Source organism: Engraulis encrasicolus, chromosome 4, assembly GCF_034702125.1.
Source record: "Engraulis encrasicolus isolate BLACKSEA-1 chromosome 4, IST_EnEncr_1.0, whole genome shotgun sequence".
In the NCBI taxonomy this organism is placed as follows: domain Eukaryota; kingdom Metazoa; phylum Chordata; class Actinopteri; order Clupeiformes; family Engraulidae; genus Engraulis; species Engraulis encrasicolus.
The window spans coordinates 26,732,140-26,756,918 of NC_085860.1; the positions used below are offsets into that span (position 1 = coordinate 26,732,140).

Genomic DNA, 24,779 nt, shown 5'->3' on the forward strand with positions numbered 1-24,779 from the left:
TATTCATTATGGAAAAGTTTAATGATAAAACAAAGGGATTAACCAGAAGTTTAACCTGACGTGTTGTATGCTCACGTTATAAGATCTCCTATTTAACATGGAAAAAGGAAGTCACTTGCGCTCTAACCTTCTTGGTGCTTCCAGTCCAGGACGGTAGACAATGGAAAGCAAACTGGTCCACTTCAGAAAGACTATTCTAGGCATGACTGGAGCACTCAGATATCTTTTTGTTATTGTATTGTGGTGCAAACATAATGACTGACGTTTCGCCGCAGTGCACGTCAAAAACGTCAGTCGAAACGTCAGTCATTATGTTTGCACCACAATACAATAACAAAAAGTATTTTAGTGCTCCAGTCATCCCTGGCCTAGTCTTCCTGAAGTGGACCAGTTTGATCTCCTATTTATCAACATGTAGTGTCTCACTTTGACGCCACAGCCAGTATGCAGTAAGAACGTAAAGAACAGCGCAAGCCAAAAAGTCATAATAATATGTCGTCACCATAAAGATCACTAACAACAACATGCACAAAAGCATCCTTGAGATGTTTTGAAAAGTAAAGCTTTCGCTCCACCAAGTCCAGTTCACTTCAGTGGTATCTACTGCATTCTCACAGACGGCCACTGGGGGTGCTATCTTTCCAACCAAATGCTGGGAAGTGTTTTGTTGTTCAGGGGGTTGATCCTCATCAACAACAACACTGTCCACAGGCACTTGATCCTCTTCATCTACAGATTCACTAATAGATGGCAGTGCCTCTCTGTGCTTTCTGATAGACGGCCTTTTAAACGCAGAGACGCCTGAGTCTCGTTTACGAGGGCGTCGTTTGCCATCTTTGATTTGCTTTGACTTTTGGGTGGCCCTCAAGGCGTGCATGTACAGCTCCATCCCATCGTCCGACAAAGACTCGGATGATGCATCATCAGCATTATCAGACTCAGATCCCCTTTCTTCCTCAAGGCTGTTGGATCTTTCTCTCGGCCCTAGTTCCTCTTCACCCTCCTGGTTAACGCTTCCTGCGTCCTCTTGAGGCCCATCCTCTCCAGACCCATTATATCCCTGAACTGCTTCTTCTGACTCACATCTCATATCCTTCTCTTGGCTACTTGTGGTCTCTATTCTGCAAACCAGGGGCTCGATGGGCTGTTCTTCCTGTTGAAATAAAGAGAACAGGACAGCACTCCAAGTCTTCTGTTTTATTGCCCGTTCTTCTGGTTGGTTATTTCCCAGCTCCCCAGTGCTTTCCACTTGGCCACCTACAACATCCCCATCATCATCATCATCATCATCATCATCATCATCATCATCTCCATCATCCTCTGCTGCTTCTTTGGTGGGTTCTCTGGCATTAATGTCTACTGATGTACACTTTGTATCAGTGGGCTGGATTTCTTGTTGAGGCCCATTCATCTCCTTGCTGTCCCCATCTCCTGTGTCAGTGCTGCTGTCTACTAAAGCTTCAGCACTGCCCTTTTTCGAAAGCCAAACTGAATTTGCACTGCAGTAATTGTAGTCGTTAGGCTCTGCGTGCTCTTCTTGGTACAGATCATTTTCGTTTTCTGTCGACTCACTTTCTTTTACTTTCTCCATACTTTCAAGTTCTCCTTTATCTAGCTCACAGGGACTTTCATGGTGTGTCGTGACTGAGGAATCTCCAGTCAAGACTTCAGTACTACTGATTCTACTAGAAGACGCCGTTGCACCATCATCTGCATCACTGCATTCAGGTACCAGCACAGCACCCTGTGAGTCAGTCTGCTGTTCTCCATCATACACGTCCTCACTCTGGTCAATTAATTGTTCATCAGCATAGTGTTCTGTCTTTGACTCTTTGCATACCTCCATTCTCTCTTTTTCTCCATGCTCAGCACTAGAGTCACCCAACAGAGTGGGCAATGCTGGACTTTCCTGAAGATTGGTTTGCGGAAGGGGAAGAGACTCGGCAGAATGTGATGATGTCATTGTGGTGTTATCTAATAGCTTGACGCCGTCTGTGGTTTCGCTACCTCCATCACTTTTGTCGGCGAAAAACTGTTTGGTGGTTGGGTGAGTTGAACTGACGTCATCGAGAAAATCATCCATTGATTCAGACTCTTCTTTACCTTCTTCATCTTTTTTTTGTTTGGTTTGGTTGTGTGTGTGCACTGAGGGGATTCCTTGAGTTTCATGCACCTCAGGTGTGATACTTAATATTTCCTCGTCTTCTGTGCTGAGTGATGACAAAATATTTTGACCAAGTTTTGCTCCTGCTTCACTTGTCTGTGTGGTATCTGATATCTGGCCCAGGAGGAGAGGAGTGTGATAATTATCTGGGCTTTGGTTTGTAGTTAAATTGTCGGGATTGGTGGCTGGTTGAACCAATCCCTTGTGCATTTCATTACTACATTGATCGTGTATAGTTTGGGACATGATTTCTGTTTTTTCATCAATAAAATCCTCATCTAACTCTGAAACCTGTACACTAGGTTCTTCATGCATGGGATATGTATTGTCTTCTTTTTCAGGTTGAACAAGGTCATCGTCACCGACAGCACTTTCGGTCTGCTCAATATCTTGCGATTTTAATAGTTTCAGAGTGTTTCCATAAACACTCTGGATTTTGTTTTCATTTGGCGTGTTTGTGGTTTGTGATATTTTGGCATGGAGCATGTGACAGTGAGATTTGTCCTGGTTGTTGTCGGCTATGTCTGGAATAGTGCCTGAATGCATACATTCTGCTTGCCTTTCACCAAGTGCATCATTCATAATTTGCGAAATAAATCCAGAATATTCTTCTACTTCTTCATGGGAGCATTTTGAATCCAGGTTGCTTATTTTTTGTATAGATCCTGTGTCTGAATCTGATAAAGACAGATCATGGACATCTTTCTCCCACATCCTGTCCTCTGTGTCTGAGATAGGCAGCGGTTGTTTTTCTGTGATATCTTGGGACGGAAGACATGTTGTTTCATCTGGGTTTAATATCAGTGACAGAGCTGGGCCCTTGCTACTATGTGTTGCAAGGGGTACCCCATCATTCTCAAAGAGTTTGGCTGGCAAAATACACCTTTGATCATTTATATCTCCCAAACCGCTCTCCAGTTGCTCAGGATTGACCTTATAATAATCACAAGTTGGGTTTGTTTGGCCTCCTGCAGACAGTTTAGTCTCGTTGGAGATTACCACATCCTTATCACCTCTGCGCATCTCAGATATCTGTAGATCTCTGAATGCCTCTGCCACTTCATCAATGTCACCCCCATGCGGATGCTCGCATGCTGGCAGTTCCATCTCACCTTCACCCAGGCTCTTTTCGAGTGCTGTGTCGAGTAGAGGTGCACTGAATGGTTCATGTATAATATGCACAATGTCTTCATCAGTGCATGGCAACACTGACATAGTTTTAGGTTTCTGGTTGACGACAGTGGGTTGAGGAGGGGTTCTTATAGAGGTTAATGTCGCAGGGAGTGGGGTATTTTCAGACTGGTCCAAGAAGTCCTGCCCTTTAGCTGGCTGTACAGAGCGTTCATCACCACACTGAGTGATATTTTCATTTGTTTTGATACTGGTATTTGAAGTGTGGACAAGAGGAAGATAACTGTGAGAAATGTCCTGGTTGTTGTTGTCTGTTATTAAGCTATCAGGATTAGAGGCTGGTTCAGAGTAGTCCGCTGACCTTTTGTTGACTTCACCATCTTTAGTTTGAAACATCTGTTCAGATTTTCCTCCACCTGAGTTCTCTTGATGTTTGGTTGACAATTTGCTATACTTTGGGGCATATGGTTTTCCTCTGTCAGTGCCTTTGGTGTCAACATGGCTTGTGGTTGTTTCCATGTCTACCATGGAGACTACTAAATCTGATAGTCCTTGTTCCATATTTTTCTTATCCATTCTTTTCTCTGTGTCTGAGACATTGACAAGTTGGGTGCTTGCGGATCCTAAAATCCGAGAATCTTTATTTAGTGTTGGTATCAGACCTGGGTCCTTTTCGCCATGGGTTGATAGAAGGACTGGGCTCTCTTGAACATTGACTGGGGAAATGTCATCATTTGGAGAATTAGATATTTTTCCAGATTGGCTCACTGACTCTGTTGTATTATCTTCACTAAAATGAAAAGTGTTGTGTCCAGACATAGACTGCCTGCCATCTTCAGGGACTTTGAGTTCAGATACTTCACCTTCTCTGTATTCACGCAGATGCAAATTATCCAACACTTGAATTTCTCCACTATCATTCCAGTTTCCTTCAGCTATCCCTGCATTACTGTGAGTATCTACGGGTGTAATGGCGGTTGGTGTTGTATGTGGATCAGCCTGGGTATTCTGGGTGTCTTCACAGGGGAAAGAGGACTCTGCTGAGGAGGACTTTGATGTTCCATGTGATATGACTTCTTTTTCAGTTCCAAAAATACACTCTCTACTGACATTGGCTTCTTCCTTATCACATCTCTCATCTCTTCCAGATGTTTCAATAGGTATAATTGCATTGTTTGATGATGTGAATGCAGGTGCCATCTGAGGAGTTTCTTCAGAACTTTTACTTTCTACTTCACCAAGGATCTGTTTGGAGGGGAGGTCTGAAATCTGCACCTGGGTCAGATGGTTTTGATCTTGGAGAGTTACTTTCACATCAGGAGACTCTGGGATTGTGGGCTTTGAAAAGTAAGAAGTATGTCCAATTTCAACTGTGGCTAACATTTGCATATCCTCAAGACCTTCTAAGGTTTGTGTATGCGGTAAGTCCTCAAGGGCAGCGTTTTCCACATCGCACATCACTGATACATTGTCAGGCCGTGCTGCTACTGTACCATCATCATTGCCCATGTCCTCATCCTCATTCGCATGGGGAGGCTGTTGAGGTCTGTCAACCACAGGCACGGGAAGCTGACCTTGTGAACAACGTGGCAGCAGTACATCCATATTTGACTTTTCCACCTCAGAAATGACATCCACTGACCGAGTTAAAGAATTATTGTCCATTATGTTTGTGGGTTCAGATTTAATGTGCTCTGTATCTGTGGTTGATGGATGATTAGTCACAGATGTGTCTCTTTGATGGCCCTGGGCGAGGTCGGTCAGAGGTGGATGCTCTGTGTTCTTGTGGAGGAGAGAAGACTGGTTGGGGTCACCCATATCTTGGAGTGCTTCAAATGAACAGGTCTGTAGGCTTCCACGGTGAGTGTGTGCAATCTCTTGGGGTAGCTCTGTCTTTTTGGCAAGGCAGATTGCATCTTCTTTTTGTGCTGAATATGAACTTTTATTTTCGTTTATGTTTAGCGTGTCATTCATGAGTTTATCTCCTGTGATATTTGATTTAGTCTCTGTTTCTTTCTCTCTGTCTCTATCAAGAGTCTTTGTGGTAGGGAGGGTGCTTATGTCACCCTGTGTGTCATGTTTTGAATCATCTTTTAATTCCTTTTCATTCTCAGGTTTTCTTTTTGTGTCCATCCTGGTGAATGCTTCATGATACAGAGGAGCCACCACAGTCTCAAAGGTGTAGAGATTAGCATGACTGACATTGGTTTTGTCTTTTTCACTCTTCTCCTGGAATGCCTCTGCAATATCTCCTCCAAGTGATGCATCGCTTCTCTTTTTCTCCACGTTTTTCTTGAGAGGCTTTTTATTAGCCTTGCTGGTAGTTTCCGCGTTTTCGGACTGTGGTGAAGTATTATCATCTGTTGTTTTCACATGCACGTCCACCTCCTTTGCGATGGGCTTTAAGTCACTTTCATCTTTTGAGACCAAATCCATTTCACTTGTTTGAGGAACAACATCAGGAAACTTTTTACTCTTCAAGCCTTTGCCAATGTTTACAGTTGATTCATCCTGTGGTAATGATGTGGTTTCATCGTGTGCTGAGTTTAATGAAACAGTTGCTCCTGCCATTTCAGCCAATTTCTCTTGACATGTCACATTGTCATTGGATGGTTTGTTCTGAGGATCAGGATGGCTGACGTCAGTAACTGATGACGATGACGGACTTGTGCCCTCTGATCCATTGAGTGTGTCCTCTGTGTCTTTGTTGGCAAAGTAGTCCTGCACCTGCGCTACTTTGGCAGCTCGTCGTCGTTTTCTTCTGCGATGGTTTTGCTTCCTCTCCTCCTGTATAAAACAGTTAAAACAAAATTAATTACAGGCAAGTCTTTTGCTGTAATTTTCTATATACTCTAAGTAATTTCCTATAGAAGATTACAAGTGCTACCAAAAGCCTTCAGTTTGCATGTTGTTTGTTTGTATGTTTCAGGCAGAAAAGTATGCCAGGTCATAGTGTCAAGGAACCCTGGCATGGTGCCACCTCACAGCAAACAATAGATGTGCACGGCACGTGAGTATTTGGGGGAAATCTCCTCCCCCCACCCCCCATTTCTAAAAAAAACATGATGTGTCCCCCACAACCAATGTATTTTCAGATTTCACATCCACAAAAAAAACCCAACAATACAAAACCACACGGTGGTGTACTCCCCTAATGCTGACACTGGGTCTGTGCCGAGTGAGTGCAATAGCTGGTTAGAGTGCAATAGCTGGCTGGTTTATGTCATGACCAATTAGAAGTGTAACTGAAGCGTTCTATATACGGTACTAGTCATAAATCGGGGATGTCAGCTCAGATGTGTGCGTGCCACTTGGTCTCGTGGCTATCCGATGGCATGCCAGTGAGTCAGCTCATTTGAAGTGGGCCTGGCCTCTGCCATATGTGCCTCATGAACATGGGGGGAATGGCATATGCACAGCAACTGTTGCATCATGCATCATCTTAGTAAGCGAAAGCCCAGTCGCAGTCCACTCAGAAATGTTCAAATCACACACAGTTTTATGGAACGTTGCACGCAGTTCTATGTTCCCACGGCCCATTGGTCCCACAGCCCAATGGTCCCACAGCTTAAACCTGCTGCTCCATGTTCCCACATTTTTGAGAAATTATTAACATATAGGCCCTATGTTTCACAACTCCATGTTCCCACATTTCCGTCTAATCTAAGACAACGTGTCTTTCTTCTTACAATGGAACATGGGGCCTAAATTTCAATAAATTCTTAGAAATGTCGGAACATAGAGCAGCAGGAATTGTAGCCTACGTCCCTCCCTAAGTACACCAATTGGTTTCCCTCCATTTTTCCAGGACCATTGAAGGGCCTGGCTAACTGTTGTCATCTCATTTTTGACTGACCACAGTTTCTAACAATCAGAGGTTGAACAGTGCACAGCCAGGGTCGCGCAGCTAGGGATTGTTAACAAACGGTAAACCCATGTATTGTAAGTGATATTAGAGAAGAAGTGTATATGCAAAGTATTTGTCAAAGGGTGAACGTCAGCAGCTTACCGTTAATTTTTCCACCTGCTCAGCTTTGTGTTGTGCCTCAGCTGGTGTGTCCTGTTTGACACAGGAATCATTGGCAGGACTCAGTTCATCTGGAAGGACAAATAATGCTGTGAGATGACACAGTCCTATTTCTATCCCATCCCAAACCTACGTTACAGCGTAAGTGATATTTACTGTGTACATGTAACCCACAATGTTATGCTGTAGGCTATAGATACACAGCAACACTGATCATCCGGTGCAACTACAATAATTCAACAAAATGTACTGAATAATAATCAACATGTAGTTAAGTTAAGTAATTATGAGACATTAATCATCATATTGCATCTGAACTTGCTTAGTCAGCAAGTAAAAATGCACAATGTGTTTACATTGGGCTTTATATTGAAACACTAGTTCACAATGTGTCAGACTGTAGGCCTACTGTAGGCCTATGTCGCACCCTTCTTCTCACTACATGTCATGCATTTCGTTATTGTATTCATGAGCTTTTGTTGTTTGATCCCATATAGTTGTTAGTCAGGACATCAAGTGATATTTACCTGGGACCTCATTTGTGTTTGGATTCACACTGGCATATTTGCTAGGGACAAAAGATGCAAGAATAACACATTATCAGTCATACAACAAAAACACTAGCATAAAATTAAAAGTAAAGCATTCAAACAAGAGTATAAGAGTAAAGCAGTCAAACAGCCATTTCCTTTTTCTTAAATTTTTTCATAAAATTACCATTTTAACATGATCAATTTATCGATTACCAATTTATAATATATGCATGGTATCAAATTAAACAAAATAAAACATATTTGTCTTGCTCACACAGTTAACAATATAAAAAAGATATAATCAAATCATAAATCAAAGGGACTTCAGTGAAATAATGCAGTATATTGTGAGGTATTACAGTATGTCCACATGTTGGCAATAGATCTTAGTGTAGTATTGTAGTATCAGTATTATATCTAAAATGTGTAGCCGTTATCTTTTACATTTGTGAACTTGTGAACTTTGTATGTAAAAATGACTAGACATACTTGACTTGTGATTGACATTTATCGACAATTACCCTGTGTCATATTACCCCACATCCACCCCCACCCCCCACTGTACACATGCACGTGTCTTGGACACAGCTGCTCAAATAAAAACACCAGACATCTCCCCAGCCGTCTGCTCTGCCCCTCCGATAATAACGCCATACCTCACTGTCTTCAGGCAGCTTTTCTTTGGGGGCCTGCTACCCCCCTTCCCCTTCCCCTTTGGCATCTCTGTTTTCTTGTGACAAAGCACTATATAATTACTCCCTCCGTTGTTGGCCCAGAAAGTTCCCAGATCGGTTTCGTATCGCAGGCAGAAGTCCAGCCTGGCCCCGTCTTGGCTCGCCTGGGGCACCAGCGTGTGCCTGAAAGCGAAGCACTCTGTGCTGCAGCTGCTGCTGCTACTGCTGCTGCTGCTGCTGTCCTCGCCAGACCCAGCACTAGCACTAGGGAGGTATTCAGCCAGCAAGTCAAAGTGACTCTTCCACCGGTCCAGGGAGGCACGCACGTACACGGTCTTGCCATAGCATATGTTTAGCACGCGGACCACCCCCCTCAACGTCGTGGTTCCTGGGAGTAACGTGAGACTCTCCAGCTCCAGCTTCTGCTCCAGCACCCTCTTCTGGAGCTCGTCCTGGGAGAGAGGACGCTCAAACGCGGGAGTACTCAGGGAGTACTCCTCTTGCAGGAGACCTCCAGGCTCCCCCCAGCCGCCCAGCAAGCAGCCAGTAACATCCCAGCCGTTGGTGCTGTTGCCATTACTGCCACTAGTCGTCAACCACCTGATGGACACCAGGCGCAGCCCACGGGCGTCGGCGAAGGAGACCCTCCGGCCGGGCGAGGGTGGAGGCTGTTGGTTGTGGCAGTCGTCCAAGGCTGAGTCGCAGGACCGCCGGCGGGGCAGGGGGGAGCTCCTCGGCCTGATGCCACCGTAGATCACCACATCTTCCTCCTCCTCCTCTTCCTTCTCCTCGTCTTTCCCCTCCTTCTTGTTCACGTCTCCCAAGAACCAGGGCCCTGGGGGAGCCAAGAGGTTGCTGAAGGAGGTGCTGAAGGAGGTGCCGAAGGCTGCTCCTGCAGGAGGTGCTCCTCCTGGGGCTCTGGCCATTGCCATCTCGCTGGGTGGGCAGTGACGGTGGCTAAGTAGGAGGTGGAGGAGCCACCCAGCAACTGAAGAGTTTGTCTACGTTCCAGTGTGCCTTCCGACTGGCTACGTAGGAAGTGAAGGAGCCACCTAGCAACTGAAGAGTGTGTCTAGCTCCAGTCTGTCTAAGTTGGGGTGTCCTTGAACAAGACACTGAACCCCATACTACCGTACATACTCCTCCTGTCCTGTTGTCCTCCTCCTCGGATTGCAGCCTTTGTGGTGGATATGAGTTAATCTTGTGAGGTATCCAACATAAAACCCATTGGTTGGTTACAAAGTCGACTTCAAGAACGTGCTACGTATATAACTGTAGTCCATTGCCGCTCTCCATCACACTGCTCTCTCATGGCTGGCACTGGCAGGCACGGAGCAGAGGCGTAGAGTAGAGATGAGGCCACCCTTGACTTTTCTCCAGTCCCTCCCGTGTGTGACTTAACAGACGGAGTCGAGTTACAGTGAGTGGACATTGTGGAGAGTCAGAACTATAAATAGGTGCCAAAAAACCAACCCATCACCACTGGCTATGCCAGCTCATTTCAGACCCCGGCCCGCTGTAAATATCACCCCCAAAAGCCTTTGTGAAACATGTCTGGTGACAATGGAAAATGTAATTCGAGTTATACTGGATAGCAACAGTAGACTGTTATGAAGTGGTGACAGAGGTCGCTTCGTTTAGCAAGTTGATAAATTATGTGGTATAATTATTCAGTTTAAAAGTTGCTCAGCCGTATAGGGGAAGTAGACTTGGCAACCCCGACCTGACAACCTTCAGCTTAAATGTCAACTATATCAGCCAATACAAAGCTGTCTACATTCAGAGAGGTGCCTCAGGCATGACAACATACAATTGTCTTATGCACAGAGGCAGAACAGTGGATTAAAGTGGATTCAAAATAAACAAAATACTGAAAACAACAACGTCATGAACATACAAACAACATCTTTACATGTCATTTACTTTTTGCGGTGATGATTAGTCAAATGCCGGTAATATCCCCCAGATGTCTTCCTAGCAATAAAGTTGTTTAGGACCCAATTAAATATGAATTATTGTTATTATTAATAATTTTCTCCAGCTATGTGCAAAACAAGCTGATTCGAATTTCCTTCTGCACAATACGTAGATGAAATGATTAGTGTCATGATATCAACTGGGTTAAGGGTTTTGGGCACATATAGAACCAAGCGCATGACCAGGGCCGTAACCAGACATTTTCAAATACCGGGGTCAAATACTGCGTGCTATACTGCATACTGTACATTTAAAATGCTTCAAACACAAGCAGTCAAACTCTTCAGTTTGTTTTCATTGATCACTGTTTTGAGGATAAATGGGGAGAGCGTATACAGACTGAATTTATCATTGCTGATCATATATCGATTTTCACCATAGATACATTTTACATTACTGAAAAAAATACAGAGGTCATGACCTCTATGTCCTCAATGGTATTTACGGCCATGCACATGACATGGTTGTTTACTTACTCACCATCGTGAACATGTGTCCCTTGAAAGCAGAGATCATTAGGTTGGTGTGTGGCAGAAGAGGTTATCTGTTGACATGTGTGCCATTCTGGACCTGGGGTTCAGCACAGGGGGTGGTGTGAGCCTTGAGCCGACGATCTCGGAGGACTTCTGCCCTCTAGTGGTATGTCAGGCGTACATCTCTTGTTCTAGCTGTCACAGCCTGTAAATAAATACTGCCTTTGTCCTTGTAACCAGGGTCGCTGATGGCTTCAACTGGGCCCAGGACAAAGTCATCTGAAAGGTCCCCCACCCAATACATTTAATTTAATGAGGACTCAATTGTGGACCCCCTATTTTCCAGGGCACGGGACAACTGACCCCTTTGCTCCCCCTTGTCTGCGTCCCTGCATGTAACACTGTGCATAGATATTTAATGCCTAGTGATTCTTGTTTTCTCATCAGTGAATACACAGTCATTGCGTGCCGTGATCTCGACTTGAACTCCATTGCTGTTTGTTTATTTTCCCTGTCGAATTGATGACATTTTCCCCGGGATTAAATACAGCTTTGTACACAGATTACCTTTTAGACTGTTAAATAATTAAAAGTCCACATGATTTCTTTAAATTAGACATTTGCCTTACATTGTGGTATCATGACAGGGATGCAAGTGAAAGGCCTGTGGGGGAGAGAAAAAAGAAACACAAAACACAAAGCACAAAGCTTTGATAAAGCAATTTGACAGCTTGTTGACTTCAAGGCGCTTGCTTTTGTGCGGATTGTTATTTATGCAAGTGGCAGTATGTCTCCTTGCAGACGATGGTGTCACATCTGCATTATAATATTCAAATGGCTCACACTCCCACATGCCTCAAACTAATGGTGTTTATTATTAAAATGATTCTATTGCATTTAATGTGGCATGCCTCATTAGTTGTTTTTATCGCAACCATATGGGTCGCATTATAGGCTATGAAACATCTCTTATATCAAACATGTAACTAACAATTATGGGCCCCATGTAAAATGTGTCATCCAAACTGTTTGTACAATTTACGTATTGTTTTTGGTGATTATAGAATTTATTTACAAAACAATGTGCTCTGCAGTTCACTGTTTGCATATATGTACTGTGTGTGTTTTTTTTATTATTGGTTAATGGTTAATTTCAACAGATGCAGAATACTAAAATACCACAATATACACACACCTGACTACATTATGAATTATGAGATATATAAATGGCCCGTAAACACATATATCATCGATGAAAATATAAACGTGTGAAATGCCAAAGAATAACAAAAAACATGGTACTGCAAAATAAATGACTGTGGAAAAATTTAAGAAAGAATAAGAAAATAAATATAAATACAAGACAAATATGAATATGTTTTATTTAGCATTCTAAGAAAAGGGTACATTTTCCACATAGTTAGTTATAATACAAAGTAAGCACTTCCAAAACTTGAAACGTGGATACTCAAAGTCACTAAATATTCTCTCTCCTGCTTATAATGTTGCATATAAATTGTCAAAATTGATGTAACCTCTATATCCTGTGCACCTTTCTTCTATTTACTCGTGATCGCTGCCTTTGCATCTAAATTGTCAAAAATGATATGACACTTTATCTACTTTTCCTTTTGTAAGCAGGGCTGTGTGAGTGTGCAGACACTAAAGAGTGGATTTGATTACTTCGTTAATGTCTATCAGGTGACTGAGATACTGTCCCATGCAACATCAAAGCTGTCTCCCTTTCTCCCACTTTTAATTTGGGCTCGTGCATGAAGATGCGGTGACATGGGGAACATTTATTTATTTAAATATCTATCTGTTACAGGACAGACAGACTGTGTTCATAGTATAAATGCTCCTCAACAGCCATTTGATTGGTTTGGAGTTTGTTAAAGCAGTGGAACGTGTCGTTTGTGTATAGATACGTTGGTGGCATACTGTATAAGACTCAGGTAGAGGAGGAAGACACACCTCTGGTTGTGTGTTGTGGAGAGCTGTGATCTCTGCTGAGCTCAGGAGAGCTGACTCCCAGCACACTGCTGCTGCTACTGCTGCTGATGCTGATCCAGGTAGGACTTCTCTCGCTTCACACAATTCCACCTCATCTGACTTCATGTGACTTGTGTTTCACATTCTTTAATCTAATTAATCAATTTCAAATGTAAGCAAGGATATTGTTCATCTTTGTAGGATATTCAATATTGCTTTTTTTTTCTCTTAGTGGGACTTCTATTTGTTCGCATATTTACACCCTATCTGACTCAATATGAAGTACACTGCAGGATTCACATTCTTCAATGTCTTTCAATAATTTTATAATTACATTATCTAAATTCGCAATAAAGACTTTGAATTGTTATCTGTAAATGCTGTGGGATATTCAATGAATTTCTTGTTTAGTCTTTTGTCCTAAATTAAATGATAATTCATCACTATTTTATTTGTTGTGAAGATGAAAAGATAAAAAATGGGACACAAGCTATTTACTTTTTAATAGTTTAAATTGTTTCGATTCAATGAATGTAAAAGAAATGTGTTTTGACATTGTTTTGGGAACAACTTCATTGACCCTTATGAAATTATGAATTTCTATTTTCATAGACAATTCAGACAATTAGTATAGGCTATACATAGGACTGTACAACTCATATTATTATTATTATTATTACTGTATTTTTTGCAAATACACCAGCAAACTCATAGGCACCCGACAGAGTCTGTCTGTGTGACTGGTACAATAAGGATCTCTATATCCTTTAGTTTGATTTTTATTTTTATTTTATTTTATTTTCAGTTAAATCTTTGTCACCTGTGAAGGTCTGATGTCAGCAGACATGATGGGACCTCAGATCATCAACCACCAGCTCCAGATGTTGGCGCAGCAGAAGCGTGCCCTCATCCTTCAGCAGGTAAGGTAACGTGTCCCATGGAACAGCTACCCAGAATGCTTCATTTTCCATTGCAGTATGTTTTAATCCATGGAATCAAGTGTAACTTTGTAGTACTTCCAATAACACTGATCCCCTTCATTAGGACATGTATGTACAATGTCACATTAGGTTTGTGGGTGCTCATGACCATCACACCTATGAGCCTGGCTCTTTGTTGTAGTGGTTAGAACCTAACCTATGAGTGGTACCCTTGAAAGAATGGATTTAAGTCCTTGTGGGACAACTAAACTCCGCTTTGCTACTTCTGAACATGTAATTTAGGCTACTCCTCTGATGATTATAAAAGATAGGTGTGTTTTGTTTTCATATCATCCTTCCCAACTCATGTCCGCAGTCCTACTACAAGAGACATCAGGAACACCTGAAGTCAAGTCTACTACAGCAGCAACAGTCAGACAATACACACAAGATAGAGATGGAGGTGAGTTGTTTGTGAATTGTGATTTTTCTATTGGGTGTTGCTTTTGCTTTAGTTAGGCTAAGTCAAAAGCCCTGCCGCATACACAATTTGATCTCAAACAGTTTCTGCAGCAGGTGAGTCTAAATTAAGCATTAGAATAATCAAATATTTAGTTATCCTAGATACTTATGTGGCTAACTAGTGAAATTAGTTAATCTATTAGGAGAGATCCCTGACGTCGGGGAAACAAGCCTGCACTCTCTTGTATGCCACCCCTCTCTCTTGTGAAATCCTCATCAGACTGAGCACAGGCACAGCAGAGTAAACACGCGGCAGATTTAACGGTTTGAAATGGACAATTACATATGCAAGGCCTACCAATTTCAATACTACTGATCTCCATGCACTTTCTCTAGAACGTAGCCCTGATAAAACCAGCCCAGCCGCAAGACTATCTACTAACGCTGCAGCAGATTGGACTACTGTCTCAGACTATACCACTTGGTAGGCTATGGTTTTTTTTCTTGTGTGGACATTTATGTGTCACATCATATACTGTAACTGAATATACACATGGGGTCTAGAAGAACCTTGCAATATCATACCACTATTATTGTAATTACACCTACACTTCTACTTTACAACTCTGCATAATGGAATTTTCAACCATCATGACTTTCAAACTCATTTAGTGAGGTGGACATGCAATAACAGCAGTCATAAAAGTATGTGTGACACAAAAAGTTACATATTGTTACAAAAGTTGTTACTTTATACTTCCCCATGTGAATGCACCCTAACAAGGACCATTAAATAAAGAGAAACATAATTTGTCTGCACCCACAGGACTAGGTCTTCTTGAAAGCCAGAGGGTGTGGTTGGAGAAAATCCATGGAGACTCAATGGCCCTGAACAAGACTTCACCCACCAAAGGCACAGACCCCACCATCACCGCAAGTACCACTGACAGTCAGTGGTGAGTTGACATAGAATGATCACTCAATTAGGCTGCCCACTGCAATTTCAATGTTTAATCAAATGTAGGCTTATGTATGCCAGTGATGGGAAACCTGGATTCAGCAAGTATTAAAAATGATCTGATTTTAACTCTTCAATTTTAGCAGAGTGGAGTAAGGAAGTATTAAAATCACTTGGACTGTGGGAACAGATGTGAGACCATGTGATTTGTAGTAGCACTTACTTAGTTGTGTTTTCTGCACCCCGTTTGCCCAGAAATTTAAAAAAACATCATTGTAAATGCTGTTTGTTATCGATGTTTGATTGGATGTCTGATGTGTCATGTGGTGTCATCGGTGATGACAGGGTTCTGGATGCGGATGTCCACTGTCTCTACGGTTACGGCACGTGCCGATGGCCTGCCTGTGAGATGGTGTGTGAAGACTTTGAGGACTTCCTCAAGTAAGACTTTTTTTTAACCCCACCCCACTTTTTGAATGATGTGGCCAGGGAGCGATTTGTGGGGGGGGGAGGGGGATAACAAAATGTTATTTTTGCTTTGATGTAACTCCATTTTCAAATCTGAAAATGGATGTCTGAGGTAAATAGAAAAAAGAAAAAAAAGAAAAGAAAACAGAAGCTATTTAAATAATGAAATAAAACGTTAAGACGTTTTTTGTTTTATTATACTATATTATGTACACTGAAGTTATTGAACTTTTACAAATTCTAAAATAGTCATCATCTTCTCATGTTTCCACAGGCATCTTACCAGTGACCATGTGCTTGATGACAGGAGTACGGCCCAGTGTCGAGTCCAGAAGCAGGTAGTGGAGCAGCTGGCTCTCCAGGTAGGCACCCCACATACACTTTTAACTTTAGTAGCAATAATGATTTTATTTTGAATTGTGAATTTCATTCAAAATGCCCAAGATTATTTAACATGGCATGCATACGTATGTACTGTACATCATGTGCATGTAATTGTGTATGTATGTACAGAAGAGTGTGTGCAGTGGTGTAGTCTACTTTTTTGTGGTGGGTATACTGCAGGGGTTCCCAAACTTTTTTTCCTGCGCACCCCCTTGTACATTTCAATGTGGTTCGCGCACCCCCTGAGCGAATATTTTGGTGTGCGCAAGTATGGATTCACTGCTCATTCACTGCATATTAAGCACAGTCGTTTTTGGGGAATCCTCTTTTCCAATACTGTAGTCTTGGAATTAAACTACACTTCAGATGGAGCCTTCCAGCATATAATGCACCATACTATTAAAAAATACCTAATGTTCATTAATGCTAGATAAAAACTCACATATCCGCCATTGCTCTATTCAGGTCGCCCACCCCCTTATGGCAGGCCGCGCACCCCCAGGGGTGCCCGCACCCCAGTTTGGGAAACCCTGGTATACTGTATATTTGAGATTTTTTTGAAGTGGGTATACTGTATTGTGCCATTCAAAACAATGGATCAATCAATTTTAAGTGGATATACTGAAATCCATGAAATGTAGAAGTGGGTATACTCCATATACCCGCATTCTACGTAGACTACACCACTGAGTGTGTGGGACTTTACTTTATTAGAGTATTTACAGTGCCGCTATTACAGTATGTGTTGTCAATGCTGTGTGTACTGTAACAGCTCTCTAAGGAGCAGCAACGGCTACAGGCCATGATGTCCCACCTGCATCTGCAGCCGCCTGAGCCCCACGCCATCCCCTCTACGGTCAGTGTGGGCTGGGCCAACAAGAACATGAATAGGCTTACATTACATTACACGTGCATCATAGACTACAGAGTACAGTAGGCTTACTATACACTACAATGTATTGTGATAATTTATCAGTTAACGAGTAGGACCAACTCGAAGATTGGGACATTTGACTCTCTAAGGGTTGAATTAACATTGTAAAATGCACTGTGCACTATATTACACTGCATTGCATTGCATTCCACTTAGTAGATACTAGATAGTAGAAACAGTAGCCTAAATACTAGATAGATACAGCCTAAGATCCAAAGTGATATATCAAAGAGGACCTAAGCAAGCTACATAAAGTAAACAAGGGCACAACATGCACATTAACCCTTTGAGGAGTACCATCACAAATATGTGATTAGAATTTTGCCAAAATGTTGAGTTCTCATTATGATGTCATAATGTCTTTGTTAGATTTTTAACACAGACGTCTATGGGAGCTGTAGAATGTTCCAGTAAAATTCTAGAAGAACTTCCAGAAATTCCTTACTCCTCAAAGGGTTTAATAGTCTGCAGATAAATTAATGTTATTGTGAAGCACATTGAGCTGTTAATGATGCAAACCGACCTTGCCTTCAAATGCAGATTCATCTAAAAGCAAACGGGAAGACGGCTGCGGCGCTCCTGCTAGACAGCCCGGACTCTGAAGCCCCGCGGCCCCTCAGCAACGCCTCCATCCCCTGTCCCCCGTCACACTTGACCCCCCACACCCCGCCGTCACCACCAGCCCAAACTGGAGCTCTACAGAGGTCAAGCACGCGACCCACGCGACGTCACAGCAGAGGACATGCTCCAGGCCGCCTCTATAGGGATCACCACACTGCTCTGTATGCAGGTGGGCAGGCAGCACATAGGCACCATTTCCCAATGTCAAGTGTTCTAGCCTTGGTAGTGTGTGAAACAGCCAGTGATTCGGTACTCTTTGGTGAACTAAGCGGAGTATCCAGTCACTAGGGCGTTTCACGCACTACCAAGTCTAGAACACTTGACATTGGGAAATGGTCAGGGTGTGGGTAAGTCTCTGTCCTTTCATCCTTTCCTGTGTGTCCTCTGCCCTCCTGCCTCACTATCGCTCCTATCGCTCCCATGCCTCTGGGCGAAACAATACAGTTTCCCTGCTGTACCAATGTAGAGCATCTTTTTTGAGGGTTTTCTCTTATTCATCATCCTGTGATTGCAAATGACAGAATGATTTTGAAATATGTTTTGGTAAGAGAGTAAGTAAACCTTTGATCATGAATGCCATCGGGCCTTTTTATCACAAGGTTGGAGGACGCAGGAAAGGACAGGAGGACAAAGATTGGCGTTCACACATACTGTTCTGACGGCTGTGCTTGTTCAGTCTCCTTTAGCGTTTGCCTTAAAGCAGCACTGTGTAGTTTTCATCTTAGGCATTTGGTACTTTTCAGTGCTTTCCATGCTACAAAGTAAATTTGGCAGCGCTACTTTAAATTAACACTTTAAATTTCACACACCTTTGTATTTCTTCCTAGCTGAGTAAAGTGTTGAGTGAGTTAAAACTTTTATTTACTTTTATTTACATTATTTACTGTGGCAGAAAAAACACACAAATACACCAAAAACAAAGCTGAAGCAACGAAAACTGCAACAATAATCATTACTGTGCCATGTCCTATGTATGCTTATTGCTCTCTCTCTCTCTCTCTCTCTCTCTCTCTCTCTCTCTCTCTCTCTCTCTCTCTCTCTCTCTCTCTCTCTCTCTCTCTTTTTACTTCAAACAGACCTGTGCCCTTCCGATTATGAGTTTTACAAGAATGCAGACATCCGTCCTCCATTTACATATGCAGCACTCATCAGACAGGTGAGACAAAAGACATCAAACAAACAAGCGAAACAGAGAGGCAAACAGATACTGATCACCAAATGTGACTAAAGCTGACATGTAAAACATGTTGTCAATGATGATAACCAAAATGTTTGGGACAGTTAGTTAAATTTTATTGTCCTCCAATTATATCTGCAGCTCAATCGCTACACAACAAACATGAAACACAGACCGACATATCAAATAAGCACCATGAAGCAAGGAAGACACTAAAATCCACAGCATTACATTGGATCATTATAGGACTTACGTTACCTCATTTAGTTTTTTTTATTGCTTGGGGTAGTAGGCTAAATAGTGTAATAAATATATCCTATTGAAACTTACAGTATCACAAAGCAAAAAAAACAAATATTGAATGCTAACTGTTTTTCTTTTTTTGCTGTAAAAAAAAAACATACAGTGGTCACAGCTAACAAAAATGAAATGCTGACTCATATTTTGCCTTCTTTTGCTATGAAGTAAAAACATTCCTGTTTGCTGTTTGTTTCCGTGTCTGTCTCTATTTTAGGCCATAATTGAAGCATCTGGCATGCGCCTCACCCTGAGGGAAATCTACCACTGGTTCACACGCACATTTGCCTTTTTCAGGCGCAATGCGGCCACATGGAAGGTAAGAGTACTGTAGTTGTATTGCACTGTGTTTATAAAATGAGTAGATAAAGTCAGTAAGACCCGCTATTTGCTCCCTAAGATTTTGCATTTATTTTGTAATTTGCTCCGGTTTGCATTTAAAGATTTTTTTAGGGGTTAGATATTGACGCCTGTGGACAGGGGCACCGCTAAAAATTTTGGGCCTCATGAAAGATTCACATTTTGGGCCCCCAAATTATGTCATCAGCATCCTTCCAGGGGCCCCTGTCAGTGTTGTTGGGCCCTTAAAATCTGTAACACTTTTTCCCCGCTCGCGGCACCCATGCCTGTGGACATCTTGTGGATTGATGCTGGACCTCTTATATTCATTTAACAGGTCTTATTCATGGTTCTGCCCTGGACTAGTCTTAAGGCATGGCAGTACACGTTTTCCTCTACTCCTTTTTTTCTATTCATATTTTTGAGGTGTTGTGCTGTATCAAAATATGATGGAGATGCACAAAATATGAGGGTGAAACCCCTTAACAGGCCAGCAGATGGCAGATCAGCCAATCACAAGCACAGCTGTTATTCCACGTAATGCCTACCAAAGGTTACCTCCAGGACATTAATGCTTTCACACCCATTTGGAGAATCTTTTTTTTTAATGAAAATGAATGATTTAGAGAAGCATATTACTTGTGAACTTCACTTGCTTCATTTTTTGTATTAATTTTAATAATTATGAAAAGTATTGATGCTTATTGCACCTAGAATGCAGTGCGCCACAACCTGAGCCTGCACAAGTGTTTTGTGCGGGTGGAGAACGTGAAGGGTGCTGTGTGGACTGTGGATGAGGACGAGTACCATAAGCGCAGGTCACAAAAAATAACAAGGTATCACATTAACTTATGTACTTACTTACCTACGTATGTATTTATTTATTTACTTCTTTTTCTTTAGTACCACAATTCTTCCATTTTTTCCATGCTTTAATATTAATGGCCAAGCTTTTCTCTTTCACTACTTACTGCACCCAGTCACAGAAATGATTTAAGTACATAAATGTTTTTTTTCCTTAGGTATGTAAATGTATACAGTAGGTGTCGTTTAATTGTAGAAATATAATACAGTAATCATGAGAGGCGAGATATTGGAATTTACTAATGATACGTGAATGAAACATCCTTTTTAGCTTTGGAGACAGAGCTGGACTAAATGCAAAAGGACAGGTAATACAACACTTTTTTGTGTGTGTTCATTTTAAAGTTTCCAATTTTAGATCAAGTTCATACACAGCATACATACAAGCACTACACCACTATGACAGTACATTAGGGCCTTTAGTAATACATTGTGATTTTATCATTGCCATTCTGGTAACAGCTAACTTATAACAGGGGCCGTGTCTCAAGGGGTGTCCGTGTGAATGACTGGAATCACATGTGTAACAGACAATGAAGTGTTATCTTATCTTATCTTATCTTATCTTATCTTATCTTATCTTATCTTATCTTATCTTGTCTTGTCTTGTCTTGTCTTATCTTATCTTATCTTATCTTATCTTATCTTATCTTATCTTTTCGTATCTTATCTTATCTTGTCTTGCCATAGAGAACGTCACAGGAGTCCAGCCCTCTGGTAATGGGGAGCTCTGCCATGCTAGACAAGAGCAAGGGGTCACCTGGACCTGAGAACTCTACCCGGAAACGGTCTCGAGTGTCAGATAACGTTGCCAGGCTGAGTAACCCATCTCCTGGGTTGGTGTCAGATAACGTTGCCAGGCTGAGTAACCCATCTCCTGGGTTGGTGTCAGATAACGTTGCCAGGCTGAGTAACCCATCTCCTGGGTTGGACAACTCATCAACACCACAGGCCAACAGCTCACCCGAGTTTAAAACTCCAAGTGTAAAATCTCTGGATGGTCTTATCCCACCCACGTTGCATAAGAATGAGGATGACTTGGGCTGTTTTTCCACCAACGGGCAGATGTAAGTTATCTATGAGCAAGTCTCTCCCCTCTGTCTCCGTTTTTCTGTCTCTGTCTCTGTCTCTGTCTCTGTCTCTTTCTCTGTCTCTGTCTCTGTCTCTCTCTCTCTCTCTCTCTCTCTCTCTCTCTCTCTCTCTCTCTCTCTCTCTCTCTCTCTCTCTCTCTCTCTCTTCCTCTCCCTCTCTCCCATCACCACCCTTCTGTCATATTAGTCATTACATTATAGTTTACAGGGAGGCCGTGGCTTGTCTCCAGGCCAATACATAACCACAGATCTCACTGCTGAGGCAGCCAAACCAATGTTTAACTACTGCATGTTTAATGGGTGATGCATTCGTTGTTGACAACACTTCAACACTACTGTTCCATGTGAATTTAGAGACTTTGCACAGTTAAAAGTGAAGCAATATTGCAACAACAACAGCAATATTTCTTTGTTCATTATTCTTGGAAAATAAGTGTTCTGCTGTAGTTTTTTTTACGAATGGTTATAGCATTGCATTATTTAAATTTCACAATAGTGCCAAACCTCAATGTCATTTCAGAGCTGCTGAACACGTCAAAAAGGAGAATCCAACCAAGATGCACCATTGTAACTGTCTTCTTCGTGAAGAGGACGAGGAACTATGCAAGTCCACAACCGCAGAAAAGACCAGCTGAGTCCAACTGTGTACTGTGTACCATTCAGCACATAGCTACCAGTCCAGTCATGCCTTTGATTTTGACCCTGCTTTGTATTCTGGTGCATTGTGGGTTCCCCTGCTCTGCTTGGACTGCATGGGCTTATTTTCCGAGGTCAACAAAATGAAAGAGTTGGGAGAGTAAACATCCTGCCATGTGTTCTCCCTGCCTGCTGAGTGTTCAACACGGCATACGCTTGATATGGAACTGAAACTGGTTCCAGCCTTCAGCACATCCCAGGGTTCCTCCTGAAAGCAAGGCCAAAGTAACATAAGACATAAAAAGGAAAAGTTCACTTCAGCCAGGATTTTTTTGCTCCTTCTTTTGATTATTTAGACATTTCAAAAGCCAATAGACCCTTCCTCAGATGTCACATTTATTTGGGATTGAAATGTCTGAAAGGTGGCCAACCGGTGGGGCGGTCGCCTGCCATGCGTCTGACATGGGTTCGATCCCCGGTCTGTGTCCTTTGCCGACCCCTCCCCGTCTCTCTCCCAGTTGGCTTCCTGTCCACCTCTCACACTGTCCTGTCAAATAAAGTCGAGAAAAGACACACAAAAATATTTTTTAACAAAAATTAAAAAGAAGAAATGTCTGAAAGGTTATTTTTCGGCTCGAAAACAATCAGTTTGGATATGATATTGTACAGGAGACCAATGCAATATTGTTAAGGGATGTGGATAGAGTGTGGGAGTAATATAATGGACGTATACTGCGGAGTCTTCCAAAGTATTTTACTAAGTGATGCCTCTCATTCAACAACTCATGATGGTCAAAGGCTGAAAAGAAAGGTGCCCAGTTTATCTCAAGTGTCTTGCTGATAACATTCGTTATGGAAGCTGTGGTATAGATTTATCTCGGTTTCTGTATATTGCAGCCCATCATCAGTGTATTAAACTGTAATCTTTTTGGTGATTCTGACTACATGTACTGACATACTATCATGTTCTTGATCTCTACAACCCTGAGCCATGGTGCACCTAGCTCTAGACCACTATGAATAAAAGCATCAAGCAAAACTGTGGAGTTTGAAAGGACAAATGCTGTTCTATGATCAGTTGTACATTGGTCTAAAATATCGCTCTCAATGTTATGTAAAATAAAACAAATAAATGAATGTAATATAAAAGAAAGCCCTGCCTCTACTCTTTTTCACTACTTCAAGGCGAAAGGTTTCACGTGTTGTGCAACATGCAAAGAAATAATGGATTTACTGAAACAGAGTAAATGTTGAATATTCCAGTAAGTGAAAAGCAACAAACAACAACCCCCCCCCCCCATCCCCATCCCATTGACGCCTTTCCACATCACATTCAATATGACACACCACAACTGAAGACTTATCTTAATGTCAGAAATGTTCAGCGCCATATTGACAGCACCCATGTGGCATTCCAAAGAACAACTCACCATAATCCCTTTTATCTCCCTTTGTTTAGAGTAGTGTCAGTAACGCCTTGTGATTCGGCATTGCCTTTGATTTATTTTTTAAGACACAGGGAACTTTTGATTACCCTTCCAATGTGCATGTTTACTGACTGACTTTTACAGAGTCGTCGTGAGACATCAACAGCTTATTTTTTTCATAGTGCCGGTTTGCTTTGAAGTGCATCAATGCAGATGTGTGACAACACGTTTGTGTAAGCGCAGCTCTTTGACAGCACTTTGTCAGCATCACAAGAGAGTACGTGGTACGTGCCATTGTTATTTCAGATTTATACTTTTATGTGTTTCGACACTAGTCATTTCTGTCATGGCTGCATCTCCTATGTCTTTTTTCAATATGGAGTCTAAACAAATATAAATTAGACGTACAGTCAACGTGAAATTTCTTCCTAAATGAGGTGTGGACAGCTCTTTCTTGAACGCACCCTAAATATAAGTTGATCTCTTCAAGAAGATTGATGGTGGACATGGGATAAAACAAATCATCCCACTGTATTTTGAAACAATATTGTGCATTTACGCCTCTCTCTGTCTCTCTCTGTCTCTCTCTCTCTCTCTCTCTCTCTCTCTCTCTCTCTCTCTCTCTCTCTCTCATTCTGTGTGTGTGTGTGTGTGTGTGTGTGTGTGTGTGTGTGTGTGTGTGTGTGTGTGTGTGTGTGTGTGTGTGTGTGTGTGTGTGTGTGTGTGTGTGTGTGTGTGTGTAAATGTTTCCATTACTGTATTATTTTTGTTGACCATGACTTGAACTTCAGTTGAACAGCAACAATGGTCCTCTTTTTTCCTTTGGTGATGTGATGTTCCACACTCCTCTGCTCTGTGTGCAAGAGGCAGACTATTCTATATACTCACATAGCCAAAGACATGCCAGCCCAACCTATGTAAACACTTCCCCACTCATCTTACCATAATGTTTCCATTCAGCCTGACACTACACCTCCTTTCCTGAGCGATCTCAGATAAAAATGTTCATAAGAGCCTTGTTAGTGGAGAGAAAGACATACAATTTTCCCTCCATGTAGTCGACCTCATACTCTCTTTGATGACGCGTGGTATTATCTTCACACATCATCACACAACAACTTTCAGTGCGTATATCATTTCACATATTTTTAAATTCCAAAGTAGTGACTGTAAATGCAATTACAAATGTATGCAGGCAAGTCATACAAAAAAAACATTGAATTCATCCAC

General features: G+C 42.0%; 2 protein-coding genes across 2 annotated transcripts; one reads left to right on the top strand and one right to left on the bottom strand.

The window, feature by feature from the left end:
• LOC134447528 (uncharacterized) lies at positions 1–10,470 on the bottom strand. Its single transcript, XM_063197026.1, has 4 exons — positions 8,512–10,470; positions 7,850–7,890; positions 7,305–7,393; positions 1–6,082 (listed from the first exon to the last, which is right to left on the bottom strand). Exons 1-4 carry the CDS (start codon positions 9,459–9,461, stop codon positions 401–403), a joined length of 6,762 nt encoding a protein of 2,253 aa, XP_063053096.1. The 5' UTR covers positions 9,462–10,470; the 3' UTR covers positions 1–400.
• Positions 10,471–11,058: 588 nt separating this feature from the next.
• Positions 11,059–23,178, top strand: LOC134448027 (forkhead box protein P1-like). The gene is made up of 16 exons (XM_063197785.1): positions 11,059–11,145; positions 12,994–13,051; positions 13,800–13,891; positions 14,268–14,354; positions 14,750–14,837; positions 15,180–15,309; positions 15,657–15,752; positions 16,054–16,141; positions 16,936–17,019; positions 17,638–17,887; positions 18,795–18,874; positions 19,410–19,511; positions 20,246–20,367; positions 20,667–20,703; positions 21,086–21,462; positions 22,007–23,178. Exons 1-16 carry the CDS (start codon positions 11,059–11,061, stop codon positions 22,119–22,121), a joined length of 1,893 nt encoding a protein of 630 aa, XP_063053855.1. The 3' UTR covers positions 22,122–23,178.
• The last annotated feature ends 1,601 nt before the right edge of the window (positions 23,179–24,779 follow it).

Excerpts from the sequence above, each read along its gene's own strand:
- LOC134447528 (XM_063197026.1), bottom strand. The coding sequence starts at position 9,461 with ATGGCAATGGCCAGAGCCCCAGGAGGAGCACCTCCTGCAGGAGCAGCC. Across the intron at positions 7,891-8,511 it reads AGCTGCCTGAAGACAGTGAG|CAAATATGCCAGTGTGAATC; the intron begins GTATGGCGTTAT and ends TTTTGTCCCTAG. Across the intron at positions 6,083-7,304 it reads AGCAGGTGGAAAAATTAACG|GAGGAGAGGAAGCAAAACCA; the intron begins GTAAGCTGCTGA and ends TGTTTTATACAG.
- LOC134448027 (XM_063197785.1), top strand. The coding sequence starts at position 11,059 with ATGTGTGCCATTCTGGACCTGGGGTTCAGCACAGGGGGTGGTGTGAGC. Across the intron at positions 11,146-12,993 it reads AGGACTTCTGCCCTCTAGTG|CTCAGGAGAGCTGACTCCCA; the intron begins GTATGTCAGGCG and ends ATCTCTGCTGAG. Across the intron at positions 14,838-15,179 it reads GTCTCAGACTATACCACTTG|GACTAGGTCTTCTTGAAAGC; the intron begins GTAGGCTATGGT and ends CTGCACCCACAG.